We start from the raw sequence: 22,528 nt of genomic DNA on the forward strand, positions 1-22,528 counted from the left end.
TCATAAAAAGTTTTTTTTTTGCCAAAACGAGATTTTTTTCGATGCAAAATCGATGGTATTTCAATGTAAAATTGATGGTACATCGATGGTGTTTCGATGAAAAATCGATGGTACATCGATGATGTTTCGATGCAAAATCGATGGTACATCGATGCCGATGGTGTTTCGATGCCAAATCGATGGTACATCGATGATGTTTCGATGCAAAATCGATGGTACATCGATGCTGATGTTTTTTCGATGCAAAATCGATGGTACATCGATCCCGATGGTGTTTCGATGCCAAATCGATGGTACATCGATGCTATTTCGATGCAATCATGAAAACTTGATTATTATCCCAAACGATGTTTTTTCGATGCAATTTCGATGCAAAATCGATGGTACATCGATGCCGATGGTGTTTCAATGCCAAATCGATGGTACATCGATGCTATTTCGATGCAATCATGAAAACTTGATTATTATCCCAAACGATGTTTTTTCGATGCAAAATCAATACTACATCGATGTCGATGGTGTTTCGATGCCAAATCGATGGTACATCGATACTATTTCAATGCAATCATGAAAACTTGATTATTATCCCAAACGATGCTTTTTCGATGCAATTTTGATGTTAGGGGTATTTTTGTCTAAAAATTAAAATTATCATATATTTGGGATAGTAAATTATGGTGGCATATTAAAAATTTTCACTAAGTTATTGTGCATATAACAAGAAATTCCCCTTTTAATTATTAAAGTACTATTCTTTATAATAAAAAAAAAAAGAGAAAAATACCCACTCTATTTCCGAATATGGGTCTTATTTGAAAAGTTGTACACCCCAACTTTAAAAGAACAAAAACCGTTGGCCTCTCCCCCTCTTCTCTTTCAACTCTGATTCCGCCTACTCCACATTTGAGACTGCGACCACCTCCTCTACAGTAAGAACTCAGCAAAACCAAGGCCAATGACAAACTCGAATACAAAACCAATAGAATTCCTTCTGATCTCTATTTTCCAGAAAAATTTATAAAAAAAAAATTTTTTAAAAAAAAAAAAAAACCTCAATCAAAATTTATATTGTATCACCAAACTAAGGGCTTCTCCAATGTGTCACTAAAATGGCATATATGCAGCAGGAGGCTCTCCAATGAAGCAACATACATATATCAAATTTGTTGTCTTGGCTACAGTACACAGCATATATGCCGTGTACTGTAGCACACGGCATACTTCTTTTTTTTTTCATTATTTTATTATATTTAATTATTATTATATATATTTATATTATTATTTATATATATTTATATTATTATATATAATTTCGAATTTAGTTTATTAGGTAGAAATTAAATTGTATACACCACAAATTATTATTTTTAATTATAATTTAAATAAAACATTAATAAATATTTGTATTTTTTTAATATTACACAATAGAAACATTACAAATTTAAAAACACATTAAAAAATTTAAAATTGAACACATTAAATATCACATTATCATTATAATTAATAGTACACATTCTCAACATTCACAATCACACTACAATTTTTTTTTTAATATTAATCATAGTAATGTATACGAAACATACTCAAAATTATACAATAAAACATTATAAACTTAAATCATAATCAATATTACACAATAAAAACGTTACAAACTTAAACATACATTGGAAAATTAAAATTAAACACGCCAAAATCAAACGGAAAGCAATAACATAGTAATGAACCTTGTGAGATACAAAGACAACAATTCAATAATGTGGAAAATTATTCCCTGTTCCGCCAAGATAGTCAGAATATGGACTATAATCTTGTGAGTTATTTTCAGATCTTTCACCTTGATCTTGAGATCGTTGCCCTTCATCTTGAGCACTTTGTCCTTGATATTGAAATGCTCGATATTGTGATCCCTGATATTGAGATCCTTCTCCTTGTTCTCCAACTTCGGATGTTCGTGCTCTTTCTCTGTAAATTCTTCTTCTTTCGCTTTGAATGTACTGGCGAAACTCTGGATCAGATATAGAATCCAAATCCGTGAATAAAATTTTATCTTCAGTCTTTCTTCTATGACGTTCATTTCTATCTGTGTTACTCTTTTCAATAACTTGAACAAGTTTTTTACTTTGTACCATTAGTTTGTTAAATTGATCATCACCTAATTGTTTTGCCTTTGCTTTTTTCACACCAATAGGTCTTTCAGTTGAATTAGTAATGATTTCCTCATTATTTATATTAAGATCAAATGAACTCATACCGGTGGATGCTGACGTCGGAGAATCAAAATTGTGAGATGACGATTTTGACGAAGTAAAATTAGGACCATCTTGTTGGAATCTACTTGGTCCATTGATGTTGTCATCACTTGTAAATTTCTGAATGTGTTTGAGGATGGGCCACACATGATCAAATTTGAAGCCTCTGCTATATTTTTTTTCTTGGGCTAATAACATCTTCGCTTGATTTAACTATTAAAACATAAATAAAATAATAGAGTCAATAAAATTTAAAAACAATTTAGTAACAATAAGTAAATTATAACAAACACTTACAATATCTTCTTGTGAAGCACCACTTGGATTTTTATTTTGGATTTGGTTGATGCATCCCCTTAATTTTGCAATTGCACCAATAATGGTAGTCATTCGAATTTGCAAAGATCTTCTTGGTCGAGGTTGATTACTAAATTTCTCATTCTTGTGGTACTCTGATTCAACTCTTGCCCAAAAACTGTTACCTGATTGGTTTCTTCCTATGATTGGATCTTGAGAAATGTCAATATATACATGGCACAAGTGCATATCTTCTTCAAGTGGGTATGAAGCAGTGCGACTGGAAGACATTTTGGAAGAAAATGTAGTTGTTTTGAAAATATGTTGAAGAGATGTGATCAGTTTGGATGAGTAGTGTGGAAGAGGTAATCCGTTTGAATGAGTAGTGTGGGATTATATAGGGATGAAAAAGCTACATAAGATTTAATTTCTTATCTTCTGATTTTGGATTCAGAAGATAAGATGTGATTTGACAACACAATGCAGCGGTTGAGATTGTGGTCAAATTATTTCAGCGGCCAAGATTAATCCGTGAGATTTCTTATCTTCTGATTTTGGACTCAGAAGATAAGATGTGATTTGACAACACAATGCAGCGGTTGTGATTGTGGTCAAATTATTTCAGCGGCCAAGATTAATCCGTGAGATTTCTTATCTTCTGATTTTGGACTCAGAAGATAAGATGTGATTTGACAACACAATGCAGTGGTTGAGATTGTGGTCAAATTATTTCAGCGGCCAAGATTAATCCGTGAGATTTCTTATCTTCTGATTTTGGACTCAGAAGATAAGATGTGATTTGACAACACAATGCAGTGGTTGTGATTGTGGTCAAATTATTTCAGCGGCCAAGATTAATCTGTGAGATTTCTTATCTTCTGATTTTGGACTCAGAAGATAAGATGTGATTTGACAACACAATGCAGCGGTTGAGATTGTGGTCAAATTATTTCAGCGGCCAAGATTAATCCGTGAGATTTCTTATCTTCTGATTTTGGATTCAGAAGATAAGGAGATTTACACTATAAAACATGAATATCACACATGATATAGGGTACACCGAAAAATATATATACAGTTTAACTTTGATAAAATATGAATTCTTATCCTGGTAGTTCATCTTATTTATCATCATCTTCTTCAGATGATGACTATTATGATGATATAGAAATGCAAGTAGTAGGTCAAATTACTGCTAACAATAATTTTTGCGTTGCTCAACACCAAAAAAACAAAGGCTCACGTCGAGGCTCGATTCCTGGTCATATAGTTATCAACCGTGACCGGGAAAGTACTGATCGCAATCTCTTCAACGACTATTTTGCAAAGAATCCTCGATTTACCGATTTGATGTTTCGCCGAAGATTTCGAATGGGTCGTCCTTTATTCCTTCATATTTTGGATGCTATACAAAGACATGACAATTACTTCATCCAGTGAAGGGATGGAATGGGTAAACTCGGGTTATCAGGTTTGCAAAAAGTAACAACTGTATTTCGAATGTTGGCGTATGGTGTACCAGCAGATGCTACCGATGAATACATCAAAATAGGAGAATCTACAACTATAGAAAGCTTGAAGCGATTTTGTCGTGCTGTTGTCGAGGTGTTTGGAGCCCGCTATCTCCGATCACCTAACGCTAATGATGTTGCAAGACTACTCCACATTGGTGAACGTCGAGGTTTTCCAGGAATGTTGGGAATTTTAGATTGTATGCATTGGAAATGGAAAAATTGCCCAACTGCTTAGGGAGGACAATATGCCGGTCGTAGTGGGTCCCCAACTATTATTCTTGAAGCTGTAGCTGACTATGATCTCTGGATATGGCATGCATATTTTGGTTTACCGGTATCTAATAATGACATTAATGTGCTGGAGGCATCCCATCTTTTTGCTAATCTTGCTGAAGGTATTGCTCCACCTGCTAATTATGTTATTAAAGGAAAAGAGTATAATATGGGTTATTATTTAGCTGATGGTATATATCCAAAATGGTCTACTCTTGTTCAAAGTATTCATGATCCACGTCATCCAAAAAAGAAATTATTTGCAATGAAACAAGAAGCATGTAGAAAAGATGTGGAACGTGCATTTGGAGTACTGCAGTCTAGATTTGCAATTATTGCTGGACCGGCACGTCTTTGGAATAAAAAAGTATTACATGATATAATGACTTCATGTATTATTATGCATAATATGATAATTGAAGATGAACGTGATATTAATGCATCAATTGAAGAGCGAGTCGAAGTGCCAAGTCCAGAAGTTCAGATGGTAGAAGATGATAATGCTCGATTTCAAGAATTTCTTACTAGACATAGAAAAATCAAGGATAAGGAAGCTCACATTGAGCTTCGAAATGCATTAATTGAGCACTTGTGGGACGAATATGGTAACTCACAAAATTAAAATATATATTTTCAAGTGTGTCTTTTAGGTTTAATTTAATCTAATGTATTGTAATATTTTTTTTTTCTATGAATGTAATATTTTTTCTCTAGTGATGCAATCTTTATGTTACTACATGCAATATGATTTTTTAATTTATCGAGTTTTAATTATTTATATAGTATTATTGTCATGTAATTAATGAGTAGTTTTATTTAAAATATTAAATAGATATAATAATTGTGATGATTTTGATAAATTAATATAATAATAAAAATAATATTCAATTTATTTAAAAAAATAATATAATAATAAAGAATTTTTTTTTTTTTGTAGTTTTTAGTGTTGTGATTGGAGTGAAAATAGTTTTTGACACCAAATTTGATGTTGGTGTGACACCAAATAAGGTGTCAAGGTTGGAGATGCTCTAAGAAGAGTCAAGGACCAAAAAAATTTCAACAGAAATCAAATCTTTTTTTTCAATCATTTAAAAGAGAAAGGGCATAAAGGAAGAATTCAAAGATTGCTATTTTAATAATCTTTCCAGAGAATTAAAGGACCCAAAAAGGCAAAGGGTTCATATTCTACACAAGTTGATTCAAACGCACCCAAATGAATAAAAGCTTCAAAGCAAATAAATAGGTATAGAGGAGAGAATTACAATTTCGGTTCTTGTGTCAAAAAAATTTAATAAAAACATGAGCAAAATGTTTAAACGTATAACTATCCTTCGGCTATAGTTGCTAACTAAATTGCTAAATAAGCAACGAGGAAAATCCAAATTCAAATAAAATCAAAACTTTGAACTCAAGTGTTTGTTTAATCAAGTCGTGAAGGTACCAATGGTAGAGAAACTTTTTATATGACCTTTGAATGAGAAAAAAATTTGGTACACGTCGGTGAGTGAATGATTGTGTTAGGGCGGCTTCTCCATTCATAAGTTGAGTTTATTTTAAAGGTGAGAATAAGTTTAAATCTCTGTTTAGTAAAAAAAAAAAAGAAAGTATATAGAACAAAGGGGGTGTACTTAGAAATAACTAAGATTAAAAAAAAATACATTTTAGTAATTTTACATAAATAAGCATGTAATTGAACTTTTTAAAGAAAATTGGGTGTATTTATCAAAATAAGGATACAAATATAACTGTTTTTAAAAATTCATATGTAATTAACATTTAACAATTTAATATAAAATGAATTTACTTGAGGGTTTAATTAATAAAAGTGTGACTTGCCATTATATAAAGGTTGTTCATACGTTTAATGATCTAGTAATTTTATAGTAAGATTATCCACCAATCACAATCAGTTTACAAAAATCAATTGATCAAATTGACAAAATATCTTACCTATTAAAAATATATCGACAAAATATGCATTAAAAAAATATCAATCGATAAAAAAAAACCTCAATTATTATGGAAAATTTTGGAATGACAAGTGGGTAAGTCCTGTTAAAATTTTATAATGTAGTGTTTCCATTGATATTATATTTTTTAATATTAAATTTATATAAATATCAGGAAAACTAAAATTTTATATAAAGATTATAATAAACCTCTCAAAATATTGCAAGTCCCACAATATGAGTCCTGTCAAACTAAAATCTATAATTTTCTACAAATAAAATTTCAATATCAATCTTCTATCTTTATTAGATTTTTTTGTCCGCATATATTTATTCAAAATTATTAAATGACCAAGTACACCAATATGCATACATATATAAATTATCTTTAAATTATATGTATTTGTTCAGTCCTACCACTCCAAATTTGATAAATAAGTTATTTACTTATAATTATATTCACTCTCTCACATATTTATTTAAATACAACATGAATACTGATTTATCAAATTCCGGGCAATGAATAAGAGAATAAATATGTGGAAAAACCGAAAGATAGATTTCGATTCTACATAAGTTAATATATTTTCTTCAATAATGGTTTAAACAATATCTATATATAATTTTTCCTTTTGAGTATTTTCTACTATATTTTAATACAATATTTGATTGATTAAATAAGTGTTACAAAAAGTGATTATTTAATCTAAGTAGGAGAATATTATTACCACTTATAATGTGTAACTCCCAATCTACACATTATATAAAGATTATTTCATATAATATAATGTTAGATTAAATAATGTGATGAATGTGATTTGTCACACCTTATAATATATTATTGAGAGCTACAAAATTGGACACATGTGTGTGTCCAAATGTAACATATTTTGGAGTTACAAATTTGTAGCTCCCAAATATTACCCAATAATGTGTAGAATGAGAGTTACACATTTTTGTTTGAATTTTATAGACTCATTATGTGATATGGTTGTTGAAGACATGTTTTTAACTCTCATTACGTGTATGGAGGTTACAAAATCATGTGGGAAGAGATTGTGATGTTTTCGGAAAAACTGAAATTTGGAGGCTGAAACAGCCTGGTGGCTGCGGCCACAAGCTTCCCAAGCCGCGACCTGGGAGTCAAAAGCCAATGGTCGCAGCTAGGCATGTCCCAGGCTACGGCTTAGGGTGCTGGCAGCCAATTCCAATTTTCAAATTTCTCCCAATTGAACGGTTTTAATATCTCAAATAACTCTCAAATCTTCATTTTAATTTCATTAACATCCAATTAAACATTGGTAACAATCATAGGGGTTAGTGGAATTTGAAATTCAAAGGGTGTCTAAAACATCTATATATGTGAGTCTAATGCTTACTTGTAAAACACATAATTTTATATCCACAAAGCACTTGGCTAGAAAATACACCAAAATGTTTTATAATTCCAGATAGTTATTTCCAAACTTGAGATCCCTTAGTGCTTAGAGAATAGGGGGAAATAAGTTTTTGGATAAAAGTCTTGAACCTTGTTCAAGTTGGTACACTACAACAATTATAGGCATTTGCGGTGTGGTCATTAGCGGCGGGGCTCAGTCCGCCGCCATTAGAGAGACTATTAGCGGTGGACATACGATTATTAGCGGCGTATAGTCCGCCGCCAATAGACGTAATAAAAAAAGCCCGGGAATTTTTTAATTATTATTAGCGGCGGGTAATTACTATTATTAGCCGCGGACTACCCGCCGCTACTATTATTAGCGACGAGTAATTACTATTATTAGCCACGGACTTACCGCCGCTTATAATATTAGCGGAGGGTAATTACTGTTATTAGCAGCGGACTACCCGCCGCTAATAATAATATTAGCCACGGGGACTAATAATAGCGGCGAGCCCCGCCGCTAATGCTCTTGAGCAGTTTAAAATTTCATCGCATCCCTTCTTCCTCGCCTCTCACATTCTCTCTTCTCTGTCTGCTCTCTCTAACCAGACGAAACCACCGAGAAACACCCACAGTCGCCGCCGAGAAACTAGTGGAAGCATCACCCACGGCGAGAAACACCCACAGTCGCCGCCTTCGTCGTAAGTTAATTTCATTTTCAGTTGCTACATAGTTCCTATTTCTATAATGCCCTTGTTAAAATTAGTGTCATCTGTGGCATAGAGGTTTTATCTTGTTATTCGTTCTTCATTGACTCAAGAGGGCATCTATTTCACTTTGGAGCCAAACTTCAAGTTTTTCGAGGTAGGACGTTTCTTGACAGATTTTTCAAATACATTGACTCTAATTATAGTGTTCTCTAACATAGGATAATATATATATAAAGTACATTCTAGAAATGAAGGATATATGTTAATAATATGTATGTATCGTCAAATTGATTTGTTTGTCCATTTTCCTCTCTTTTTCGTTTTTATTTCTCAGTTAGTAGTTGGGTGTTGCAAAGGAATTTTATTATTATTTTTTATTACAAAATTTCAATGTTTATAATTTGTAATTTTTAGATTCTAAAATTGAACTTTTATCAATTATGTATTGGTTGGATCTTATCAATTTTTTTTTCTTTGTGTTATGAGAATTGTAAGTAATACAATTTCTAAGAAATCATATTCAATATGTATTACACAGACTTGAGACATTTTGATACTGTTGTTTATTTTTTGTTTAAAAAAAATGAGAATATAGGAAACCATTTGATGAATTGTTTTCAATGAACAATAGTTATTTCACTAATGTTTATATATATATATAAATATATATATATATATTATTTTATAAAAAATAATTAAATGGAAAAATTAATAAATATATTAATGGATAAATATATTAAGTTTCTCGAGGAAAAATTAATAAATTAATTGATAATTATAATAAAATTTTAAAAAATTATGAATAAATAATAATTTATTTTTAATTGTTTTTTATTAATTTGATTAATTAAATAATAAAAGTTTGATATAATATTGTCTAATTAAAAAATTATATTTAATACAAGTTTTAAAAATTAAGAATAAATAATTATATAAATAATAATTTATTTTTTGATTAATTTTTAATAATTTAATTAATTAAATAATAAAAGTTTGATATAATATTATCTAATTAAATAATTTAATTTAATTTGTTTATTGAATAACATTATTTAATATAAATTACATGAATATAGAAATTGATAATTATATTTAATAAAAGTTTTAAAAATTAAGAATAAATAATTATATAAATAATAATTTATTTTTTGATTAATTTTTAATAATTTAATTAATTAAATAATAAAAGTTTGATATAATATTATCTAATTAAATAATTTAATTTAATTTGTTTATTGAATAACATTATTTAATATAAATTACATGAATATAGAAATTGATAATTATATTTAATAAAAGTTTTAAAAATTAAGAATAAATAATAATTTATTTTTTGATCAATTTTTAATAATTTATAAATAACATTATCTAATAAAAACATCATAAAATAGCATAAGATATTATAATATTGCATAAGATTTCAAAAATGATAACAAATCTTCTTTGTTATCCATTTCTATTCACATTACTAAAACTCACACTCTTATAACACTTTAGATGGCGATTGACAAGACTTGGACAACATTGAGAAATCGTGGTTGTCAAGAATATTGGAATGGTCTACAAGCTTTTTTGAGGATGGAGTCGGAACATAAAGATTCTGATGGAAGAATTAGGTGCCCGTGTGTGAGATGCAATAATAATAGATTTGAATCTTTAGATGTAGTTCGGGCACACATATTCGATAGGGGTTTTCATCAAGCTTATGATAAGTGGATTTTTCATGGTGAGGTGGAAGAAATTGTTGCTGATGAGGTGGTTGATGAGAATGAAGACGATGAGATGATTCACGTTGTGGAAGACTTCCTTTTACCGACAACTGAGGAAGTAGAAAGGGATCCCGGTGGAAGTCAGTATTATGACGAGTTATTTGAGGAGATTGAAGCGGAGTTGTATCCTGGATGTGATTGGATTTCATCCCTGAACTTTTTAGCAAAGTTATTGCATCTAAAAGTTAGAGGGAAGATGCCTAACAACATATTTGATGAATTGCTAAAGTTGTTAAAGCTTGCATTTCCTAAGGAAAACAAAATCCCCGGATCGTACTACGAGGCGAAAAAGAGATTGAAAAAATTAGGGTTGGGATACGAGTCCATTCATGTGTGTCAGTATGATTGCTGCTTATTTTACAATGAGCATGCATCTAAAGAGACATGTCCAGTATGCGGAAGTAGTAGATGGATTACTTCTGAAATGACGAAAGGAAAAAAAGTGCCACACAAGGTGATGCGTTACTTTCCGCTGACCCCTCGGTTGAAAAGATTATACAGTTCAAGGATTATAGCAAAACACATGATATGGCATCACGCCGGGAAATCAAAAGATGAAGGGGTGATGCGACATCCGGTGGACGGCTCTGCGTGGAAGGACTTTGATGCCAAGCATCCTGATTTTTCAAGAGATCCCAGAAATGTTCGTCTAGGCTTAGCTGCTGATGGATTTAATCCATTTGGCCACATGAACCTTGCATACAGCATGTGGCCTATGGTGTTGGCAAACTATAATCTGTTACCTTGGTTGTGCATGAAAGACAATTATTTCATGTTGACCCTCCTTATTCCTGGGCCAAAATCACCCGGTAAGGACATGGATGTATTTCTGAGACCATTGGTGGATGAGTTGAAGGATCTGTGGGTTAACGGAGTTGATACAAGAGATAGTACGACCAACAGGATGTTCAAGATGCGGGCAGCCCTTTTGTGGACAGTGAACGATTTTCCAGCTCGCAGTAGTTTGTCTGGATGGAGTGGTCAGGGATACAAAGCTTGTCCTACGTGTAATGAGGACACAACTTCCATACGAGTGATCGGTAAGACATCTTACGTTGGTCACAGAATATTCTTGCCAAGTACTCATCGAATGAGAAGAGACAAAGAGTTCGATGGAGAAGTTGAGAGAAGACGTCCTCCGAGACGGTTTACTTGTGAGGATATACTAGAACAAGTTAATGCTCTTGCAGCGCAAGTTCCAGGAAAACATGTCCAGTTTGGGGGTGTGAAACGTAAAAGAGGAGTAGATGAAGGTAATTGGAGAAAAAAAAGTATTTTTTACGAGCTTGAGTATTGGTGTACAAACAAATTAAAACACAATATAGATGTCATGCATGTTGAGAAGAATGTGTGTGATAGTCTCCTTGGCACCATCTTAGAAAATGATAAATCTAAGGACACCACTAATGCCAGACATGATTTGAAAAAGATGGGTGTGAGAGAATCATTGTGGATTTATGAAGATGAGAATGGGAAGCTGATGAAGCCGTACACTCCTTATGTGTTAACTCCGGCGCAGAGGCAACAATTTTGTAAGTTTATAAAAGGAGTTAGATTTCCAGATGGCTTTTGTTCAAATTTGAAGAAGAAAGTGTCCGAGAATGATACAAATATTCTTGGGTTGAAGTCACACGATTGTCATGTGATAATGCAACGATTACTTTCTTTCGGTGTTCACAAGTTTCTTCCAAAATCTATATCGACCACTATTGCAGAATTGTGCAATTTCTTCAGGCAAATATGTTCGAGGACTTTAAATGTTAATGATATGGAGGAAGCACAAAATGATCTTATTCAGATATTGTGCAAGATGGAGTTGATTTTTCCTCCAGCTTTTTTTGACATAATGATTCATTTGGTATTACATTTGCCAGAAGAAGCAATATTGGGTGGTCCGGTATTTATGAGGTGGATGTATCCTTTTGAAAGGTACATGAAAAATTAAAGAATTATGTGGGAAATAAAGCTCGCCCTGAAGGGTCGATCGCCGAAGGCTATGTTGCAGATGAGGCTTTGACCTTTTGTTCAATGTATTTCAAAGACATTGAAACAAGATTTAACCGTCTTGATCGAAATGAAGATGCAACTTATATCCCACGAAATATTACAATTTTCCAATCTCAATGTCGTCCACTCACAAAGGGAACTTTGAAGACTCTCGATCATAATACTCGTGAAATAGCTGAGTGGTTCATACTTGAGAATTCTCCTGAAATTGAGCCTTATTTAGAGTAAGTTTATTCTCTTATAAATTAGAACATGTGTAGTTATTATCATTTTTTTGTTATCAAGAATCGTAACACTATTCTAATTAACAGCGAACACCTACAAGAGATTAAACAAAAAGACACAGATGGTGATCATGATCGTTTGCATAGGAAAAATTTTCGTTCGTGGTTTCATAAAAAGGTAGCTTTGAACTTTGAACTTTGAACAGTGATTTTATTAATGATATATTTTGTGAATCTAATATCATTCTATGTATTTAGATATATGACTTGCACAAGCTTGGGTCTTTGGAAAATGGTGATGAACTATTAGCTTTAGTATTTGGGTCAGATCATTTGTCAACCTTTTACCAAGGTTGTATAGTCAATGGTGTTCGATTTATTGCACACGATCGAGACAAAAAGCGCACCACACAGAATAATGGAGTGTCTGTTGCCGGAACAGAAGGTTTTAATTATTATGGCACGCTTGAAGAAGTCGTGATACTTTCTTTCACCGGTGCATATTCAGTGGCATTATTTCGGTGCAAATGGTTTAATACAAATCCGAGAATGAAGAAAACAGTCATTGAAAATAATATCACCGATATAAACGGCAATGGTGAATGGTACAAAGATGAGCCGTACATACTTGCTACTCAAGCTAAGCAAGTTTTCTATCTCGATGATTTACTTAGAGGTCGTGATTGGAAAGTTGTAGAAGATGTGAATCATCGACAGATTTGGGACATTAGGGACAATTCTGATGAGGTTAATGATGTTATTGATGTTGTACATGAAACAAGTTCATCAAATTTTGTGTTGATTGTGGACCTCGGAGAGTTGATTATGCAATCTGATCAACCTGCTGCATATGTTGGAGCTGATGAAGATGGTGACGACGAAGCTTATATGTCAGAACATGAGGACGTTGCAGATATTCGGTTGTTGAGCTTTGTGAAGATGAAAATGTGTCTCCGATTACTGATGGAAATGATAGTGATTACTCTGTTTAATTTTTTCTATTTGTGTAACAGAACTATGTATTTAAATATAATGAAGTTTTTTTTTGTAATTATAATATAAGATATTTGAGTTTTGTGAAGATGAAAATGTGTCTCCGATTACTGATGGAAATGATAGTGATTACTCTGTTTAGTTTTTTCTATTTGTGTAACAGAACTATATATTTAAATATAATAAAGTTTTTTTTTGTAATTATTATTATTATGAATTCAATGTGATATACTTCTATTTTAATGCTAATTACTAACTAATAAATTTTCAACTGAAGTATAATGTCAGCTGATATAGCTACTTATCACGGCGGAGATGGTGGGGGTCAAGACCCGCCAGATCCTTCTAGGGTACCATCATCTTGCGATTCAGGTTAAATATTGCATATCAAAATTATTTTTAGAAATTATATTGTTAGATAAATATAACATCAATACTAATACTGATTATTTTTAATAAATTTTAAAGCCCCGCCGACGAGAAGAAAAGGTCGTGGCCCTGCTAGCAATAATGTTCTTGAAGAACAAAGGAAAAAAGCTGGGAAGCCATTGGATCTAGAGCTTGATCCTGTGACCAACAAAGTGGTTGGGCAGGAGGATCAAGCTTTTATTCGCATGTTGGGCACTCTAGTTTCTATTTTGTGTCCGGGGCATTATTTGGATTTTGCTGATGTACCTCAACAGTTTAAGGATCAAGTGCTTGATCGTATGAGGGTAAAAAAATTATAAATCTTGTACTTTTCATTATTTAATTCCATTATTTACAAAGTTATCTAATATTTTTTTTTCTTAATGCAGTATTACTATAATATAGACGGTCATCCACAACGTGAGTCAGTTCTGGCAACTGTCAACAAGGAGATGGGGGAAAGATATCGCGAGAGAAAGAACTATAGACATAAACACTTCAAAAATCATTATGATGAACCTGAAGATTTGGAGAATGTCCTCTCTAAGCCACCTGACCATTGCACTAAGGAGGCTTGGCAGCTTATTTGTGAAATGTTTTTGAGTGAAAGATTTTTGGCTCGTTCCGCTAAAAATCAAGCAAAAAGAAGACAAATGAAGTATGTAACAACACAAGGCACAAAGTCGTTGGCAGCTAAGCGTCACCAATATGTAAGTGAAGATGTTAATTTAATTTTATAAAATAACACATTCTGAAACATTTTGTTTACATTTGTATAGGAGAACTCGGATGCGCATGTTGTTGATACTTGGAGGGATGCTCATATGAGAAAATTGACAAAATCTTTTGTCAATGAGGCAGCTCAGCAAGATTATGTAAGTGAATAGTATTGTTTTCTTGTTTCTAATGTTTCTAATTTTTGTTTATAATGTTATCTTTATACAGGAAAAAATGGCGGCAGAGGTTTAGAGGACACAGCTTGAGAGGCAAAGTCAACAGCAGAGTGAGGCATCTCTAAATGTATCTGGCGTTAATTCGTCCCCGGTCGATCAATACGAGATACTAAGTAGAGTACTCAGGGAGAGATTTGACTACCAAAGAGGAGTGGGTTATAGGGCGAAAGGGAAGGCAAAGAAGAGATCCTCTAGCATTACAGATCAAAGTCAGTCCCAAGCAAATACTGCTGCTACGCCTAATGAAGATATGAAAGTTATGGCTATGATGATGAAGGCAATTCGTGAGACGTTTGAGACTGCAGTACCTGTGCATCCCAGTAAACTGTATGACCCAATGTTTGACAGTTTTATGCAGAGGTATTTGCCACCACAATCCGAAGGTGGTTCGTCTTCTCAGAGTAACACTGCCAATCCTGACCTTCATACACCGCCACAACAGCAGCACCAGCCTCCTTCACAGTAGCAGTATCAGCCTCCTTCACAGCAGCAAGCCTCCTTCATAGTATCCGCCACAGCAGCTGTACCAGCCTCACCCAATGTATCTGCCACATGTGTCGTCGCAACAACCTCCTCAGTATCAAAACCAATACACTTTTGGACCCTCTTCCCAGTCTCCTCCACTATATTTTAGCTTTACCGATTTTCCAGGAGGCGGGTCGCAGCCACAGCCTCGAGATCAGTTTGGGGACCTCACGCTCGGACGATCATCACACCCACCTTATATTCCTTCACCGCCACAGCCACAGCCGTCACCCTCACCGTCACAGCCACCGCCACCGCCACAGCCGTCGTCCTCACAGCCAAACCAAAATGTTGAAGATGAGGACAATTTCAATATCAATCTTAATGATTTTATTTAGTTACTAGTTTATATATTTGGACTGAATTAATACTTTATTTATTTTTAATGACAATAGCGATATTTACTAGGTTGATAAATATTAAAACTATTTATATTAATTTTAATGTTAGTTATGTTTAAATTAATTAAATATTTATTTTTGTTAAATTATATTATAAATTATTTTTAAAAATAATTAAATTTAATAAATATTAATTTATTTTTGTTGACGCCGTTTTTCGTCAACAGATAAAAGAAGATAGCACGTAAACAATTAAAGATAATGGCCAAAAGAAATAAACGAATCAAACACACGGTTTTTTACGTGGATCAGCAGTTAAATCTGCCTAGTCCACGAGTCTCTGTTATTAATCTCAAGATTATCTCTGAACAATTCTTTAGCATGAATTCTCCAGAGTTTTCTCTTAAGGATCAGAATTTCGGTCCATTACAATGGTATATGGCTTCTCTATTTATAGAGAAGGATACAGAATACTATCCCACATATTTTGGGTAGTTACTCTTTTGTGAATAAAATAAATGGCTTTAAATGCCTTTAATCAGATAAAAAAGGAAACGTCCCTGAAGACCAGGAAACGCATAACTGACTAAATAATATCCCATGATTCTTGGGGATTTACATCAATAAATGAGGGTTACATCTCATGTTTACAATATTTGTAGATATTCAGGGTGGTCATAGCGTATCTCCAAGGCTTCAACATCTCAGGTTTCACGTCATTGCGCGAGCCACTGACATCTCCCGAGCTAACATTGCTTTCGAGATAGTACACCGAGCTCAAGATCCCTGCTCCGAAGTTCCTGAAGATGAAGGTGTTCTCGGAGCTACCTTTCGAGATCGAGATCATTTCGAGGTCACCGCATTCGAGATCATATATCATACCTTGCAGGCTCGATTTACAATCGTAGAGCATACCCTAACCCTCACGAGACCATTTAATGCGAACTCAGCTTTCGAGGTCATATTTACTATGGCTCGAAATCTGGGTATAACAATTTTAAATTTATTTTAAAAAATATTATAAAAACAATATTAGCGGCGGACCCCGCAGCTAATAATAATAACTCTGACGAAGGTATTAGCAGCGGGCTCCGCCGCTAATAAATGATTATTAGCGGCGGGTGTGTCAGTCCGCAGCTAATAATCATTATTAGCGACAAATATTTAGGTGCAGCGTATTAGCGGCGGATTTAGACCTTATTAGCGGCGGAGTCCCCCGCCGCTAATAGATGAAATTCTTGTTGTGGTAATCCCTACTACTCTACACTTTGGTTATATGTGAGAGTTTGTGTTCTTATTAGTGTTCTTTTCATTCTTTTATTCTTATTTTACTTGTAATATTATTATTTTGGATTTGTGTTTTTATTCTATATCTTTTGATTTACTTGTAATTTGTGCAATTGAGTTGTATCATTTCTTTAATCAATTACTTTGTCTATTGTATTGTTTTGTATTAGGGCTGAGCATCGGTCAGTTTGAGCGGTTTTTTTCTATTCTAAAATACAGATTTCGGTTTTCAGTTCAGATTGGTGCGATTCAAAAACCGACCGACCTACTTTCAACACCAAAAAAAACCGACCGATTTAGACTGCGGTTCGGTCGGTTAAAACCGCCCAAACCGAACTTGATTTTTTTTTTAATAATTTTTAAGGAAATTTAAGTTTAAAAAATATAGATTATTGGAATCCATTTTTTTAGCTTTTTTTTTTAATATGAAATTGATTAATTTAATTTGTTAACTTAAAGATTTTAACTTTATGATTTGAAAACCTAAACACATGATTACAATGTTATATCCACAAATTTAGAACCTAACCATATTCGGTAGGTTTTGGTTTGTATGGTCGGTTTGCGACCAACTTATAAACCGACCGATTTAAAGTCGGTTTTCGCCACAGCGGTTGCAGCGGTTTTCGGTTCCGTTGGTTTTAGTTTTTTCAGTGTTCGGGCAGTCGGTTTGAGCGGTTTATTCAGTTTTTTGGATTTTTTGCACAGCCCTATTTTGCATAGAGTTGTATTTTGATTTTCTCTATTTCCATTGAATAATATATTCTCTAACATTTTGTTATATATTATAGTTATATTTTAATTACAAAATATTATATTGGATATTATAAATATATACATGTGTACATAATACTTTCCAAAAAAAAAGTTTAATTGACTTTTATAAAAATAAAATTAATTTACTAATTTTTAAAGCACTAAATTTATAATCATTAATTATTGTGATTTATTTGGTATATTAATTTTTAATATTACAATCATTACTATCATCAATTATTTAATTTAAAAAATTAGATCAGGATTTTCAAAAAGTATTGATCAAGACAACTCAAGAAATTAAACAAAAAAAATTTATCTTGGTTTAAGACTCGTGTTGTGTTGATGACATGCTAAAAAGTATTTAAAATAATTAATAAAATAAAGAGAAATAAACACTAATACCAAGAGAGTGAAATCTCCTGTGTATTATTTCAATATAAATATAACCTTAAAAAATCAAGTAACTAACATACATACAATTATGAATTAATTATAATATTTAATTTTAGGTAATATAATGATTCTTCACTATTATATACATTCATATATATATATATATAATATTTATAATATAATTTTACTTTTTAAAGAACATTTTGGATTGTATTATTTATCGAGCTCATAAATTTTTATAAAATATATAGATTTTAAAAGAGAGAAAAATTAATTAAAATACATTAAAAATATTAAAATTAAAAAACTTAATTTAGAACTAATAAAATATTTTAATTAATAAAAGATATATCTTTGAAAATAAAGCAAAATATCTTTATTAAATTGAACAAAAAACAATTATAGTTATAAATTAAAAAAAAAAACTAAAACCAAAAATTTATAATATAAAAATCTAAAATAATTCCAATTCTAACTATGTTAAAACTGAAAAAAAAAAAAAACACTAAATCTTCCATATTAAAATAAAAAAGCATCATCTTCATCTCATAAAATACCCTAATTAAAAAATAATTACACAATCTTCAATCATTCATTAATTAGCTAAGTATGGAAATATACCAACCTTCGTAGTCTCAATTAACATTTTGAATAATTGTCGCAGCAATTATTGTAAACTGAACTATGACAAATTAATAGAAACTTCTACATAGCTAGAAATGAATAGACACGCCATGGTGAGAATGAATAGAAAAGGCTAGGCAAAAAAACAAAGAAAAAATCACCCGTAGTCCCCACCCCCACCATTGAGCATGCCATAAGAAGTTAAAGCTGGGAGCATCTGTATTATATAATGGGACAAATTAGCTTGACTTGACTTCATAGTCAACTGTATTGTATTGTAGTCAATAAACTTGACTAATTGGTCAGATTTTGTAGGCACTGAAAAGCTTAAAAGGAAGAAGCAACCCTCTCAAAGTCCAACTCGTAAAGAAGCCAAACAAACGAAACTTCGCATTAGTAATAGTACTATATGCACAAAGCACAATATTCTACCAAAAACATGGCTAGAGCTTCCCATGTTACACTTCTTCTACTGCTACTCCAAACCTTGGCCTTGATCCAATTCTCTCATGCTGGGGGAATTGCCATCTACTGGGGCCAAAACGTCAACGAAGGAACCTTAGCACAGACTTGCGCCACCGGAAGATATTCCTTCGTCAACATAGCTTTTCTCTACAAGTTTGGCAATGGCCAAACCCCGGAGATCAACCTCTCCGGCCACTGCAACCCTGCCCGTTGCACCATTGCTAGCGAAGGCATAAGAAGTTGCCAAAGGCAAGGGATCAAAGTAATGCTCTCCCTCGGAGGAGGTCAAGGAGCCTACTCTCTTGCATCTCCAGCAGATGCAAAGAACGTAGCAGATTATTTGTGGAACAATTTCTTGGGTGGTACGTCAACTTCTCGTCCATTAGGCGACGCCGTTTTGGATGGTATAGATTTCGACATTGAACTTGGTTCGAACAAGTATTGGGAGGATCTGGCCACCAACCTAAAGGCATATAGCAGAGTAGGAAGACCTGTTTACTTGACTGCAGCTCCTCAGTGTCCATTTATTCCTGATCACTTTCTTGGAAGTGCTCTTAACACGGGGCTGTTTGACTATGTTTGGATTCAGTTTTACAACAATCCTCCTTGCCAATACTCTTCTGGAAATGTGAATAATCTCCTGAGCTCATGGAACAAGTGGACTGCATCGATAAAGGCAGGGAAGATTTTCTTGGGCTTGCCGGCATCACCTGCTGCAGCTTCCACCGGAAAAGGGTATATTCCGCCTAATGTTCTTACTTCTCAAATTCTTCCGGTGATAAAGAATTCGCCCAAGTATGGAGGTGTAATGTTGTGGTCCAAGTACTTTGACGACAAAAATGGCTACAGTTCAAGTATCTTACAAAGTGTGTGATTTTGTAGGTCTATTTCATCTCATCATGATATAAATAAGTTGCTCTGTATTACAAGTTATGTACTTTCAGAGTGATCTTGGCTTCCAGGTCGTGGGGACCAAGCCAATTAACTTTTGAGATAAGGTATTGTCGTCGTTTTCAACCAAGCAATAGTATTATAATAACAAAATAATGTCATCTTGATAGACAAATTTGTTACTACGTGGATGACATCATAGTTGCATGGTAAGCAAACATTTCTCATATGGTTCGGCAGAATGAAACAGGTCCAGTTAGTCAAGAGAGTCATGATAGAATTAAAGAGGTGAAGCTGATCACAATAATCAGAAAAAACAATCATGAACATCAACAATATTTATCCATTATTAATACTCAATAGGACAACAATGAGATATATCTCATAAAGAGTTTGGAGGCTAACCTCTCTTGTGAGATGGATATTGGGAGATGTAAATAATGCACTTGAGTAATTTTCAAGGAGGAAAAACCAAAAACAGTGGGGTGCATGTAGCTGCCCATTGACATTCTCAAACTTTCTGCTTCATCCATTACCCATATGGTAGCCAACTAATATATACTAAGCTTCACAAATGTGTATAAACATGCACACAATGCTCTACCATTTATGAGCTCTAAAATGGATGTTTAGGTTGAAGTGTGGATTATAGTACAATAGGCTCGCTAGTGATCAAGATAAGTGTCACCATGGCTCGCTAGTTATATTGACTATCTCACTCGTTATGGTCTTAATTAAAAAAAAAAAATAGACACAATTTCATGAATAAAAATCACTTGTTCCAAATTACATGTCCTTTTACTGTCGCACCACTAAATAATTGACACCTGTCCATTTTATTTATTTCACGTTAGTAGCTATTACTGTTTTGAGAAAAAAGTAAATTATCAATTATATTATATTGTAGTAGAAATATTACATGTTTATTCATTTTTTTAAAATGTCATGTTTTATTTAAAAAATTTATTTTATTAAAAGTATTATTTACTTTATTTATTTATTTACATATATATCGTCCTATCAATACAAAATATATTCATTTGGTATATATTGAATATCTTTGATAATCTTCTTTTATATATATATATATATATATATATATATAAGGGAATTCTCATGTAGAGGCTTCACTTTAAGCCCTACCGGTAGAGTTTTCAGTGTTTACAATCCGTGAATAGTTTTTGGCACGATTTTTTTTATGACCGTGTATATTGTAGCTATTTAGAGCATCCTACAAATTTTCAGAAAATTCCGAATAATTTACAGTACCGAAAACTAGGTTCAAACATGTTGATGCACACATGACTAATTTTTTTATGCTAGTGGAAAACAACATGTTTGAACCTAGTTTTCGGTACTGTAAACTATTCGGAATTTTCTGAAAATTTGCAGGATGCTCTAAATAGCTACAATATACACGGTCATAAAAAAAAATCGCGCCGAAAACTGTTCACGGGTTGTAAACACTGAGAGCCCTACCGGTAGGGCTTAAAGTGAATCCCCTATAAGAGAATTCACATAAATATATATATGTATATGTATGACAATGCTTGAAGCTCTATCGGTGGGGTTCTCAGTGTTTATTAACCCATGAATAGTTTTCGACGCGATTTTTTTTATGACTGTGTATATTGTAGCTATTTAAAGCATCCTGCAAATTTTCAGAAAATTCTGAATAGTTTACAGTACCGAAAACAATGTTCAAACATGTTGATTTCCACGCGCATAAAAGAAATTAGTCACGCGTGCAACAACATGTTTGAACTTAGTTTTCGATACTGTAAACTATTCAGAATTTTCTGAAAATTTGCAGGATGCTCTAAATAGCTACAATATACACGGTCATAAAAAATATCACACCGAAAACTGTTCACGGGTCGAGAATACTGAGAGCCCCACCGATAGGGCTTAAAGTGAAGCCACTATAGAAGAATTCCCCTATATATATATAATATTAGGATCATAATTTGTTGTATTGGTAAAAAAAATTGAAGAAATTTTTTTTATAAAAATAAAAAATAAAAATCTCAGTTATTTAAATATATATATATGTATTTAAAAAAATGCTATCATAATAAATATTTAAATATATTATGTTGTTCGTGTTTTAACTACCCAACACGTGGAAATTAGGAGTAATAATTAGCGACAAGTCATGAAGTTCTCGGAGTGTGAACTCTTCCAGGAAACCCAGTCTGACCAAGTCGTGGATGTCTCCAAGTGAGGTGATGCCCCGAGATCTTCCCTTGAGGTGAGGATGTCTCCAAATGAGGCCACATCCCGAGCATGTCCCGATCAAATCTCCAAGTCATGGATGTCTCCAAGTGAGGCCATGCCCTGAGGCCTGTCCTCGAGGCAAGGATGTCTCCAGGTGAGGTCACGTCCCGAGATGCTCTCTTCACTCGCTTATCTCTCTGGTCTAGAATTCTGGTCCTCGGACCTGGAGTAGATGCCAGGTGTCACTCATTGCGGGTATGGACCACCACAAGATCATTTGACAACTTTTAGTGAGT

The 22,528-nt window shown here is 33.0% G+C and overlaps 2 protein-coding genes and 1 pseudogene across 2 annotated transcripts; 2 read left to right on the plus strand and 1 right to left on the minus strand.

Moving 5' to 3' along the window:
• Nucleotides 1-1,693: 1,693 nt before the first annotated feature.
• LOC133778958 (glutathione S-transferase T3-like) lies at nucleotides 1,694-2,837 on the minus strand. Its single transcript, XM_062218968.1, has 2 exons — nucleotides 2,547-2,837; nucleotides 1,694-2,462 (listed from the first exon to the last, which is right to left on the minus strand). The coding sequence occupies exons 1-2, from the start codon at nucleotides 2,835-2,837 to the stop codon at nucleotides 1,749-1,751; spliced, it is 1,005 nt and encodes a 334-aa protein (XP_062074952.1). The 3' UTR covers nucleotides 1,694-1,748.
• Nucleotides 2,838-3,508: 671 nt separating this feature from the next.
• LOC133780324 (uncharacterized) lies at nucleotides 3,509-5,064 on the plus strand (annotated as a pseudogene).
• A 13,943-nt stretch (nucleotides 5,065-19,007) lies between these two features.
• LOC133834626 (hevamine-A-like) lies at nucleotides 19,008-20,190 on the plus strand. Its single transcript, XM_062264298.1, has one exon. It carries the CDS (start codon nucleotides 19,069-19,071, stop codon nucleotides 19,996-19,998), a length of 930 nt encoding a protein of 309 aa, XP_062120282.1. The 5' UTR covers nucleotides 19,008-19,068; the 3' UTR covers nucleotides 19,999-20,190.
• The last annotated feature ends 2,338 nt before the right edge of the window (nucleotides 20,191-22,528 follow it).

Source organism: Humulus lupulus, chromosome 5, assembly GCF_963169125.1.
Source record: "Humulus lupulus chromosome 5, drHumLupu1.1, whole genome shotgun sequence".
NCBI classification, from domain to species: domain Eukaryota; kingdom Viridiplantae; phylum Streptophyta; class Magnoliopsida; order Rosales; family Cannabaceae; genus Humulus; species Humulus lupulus.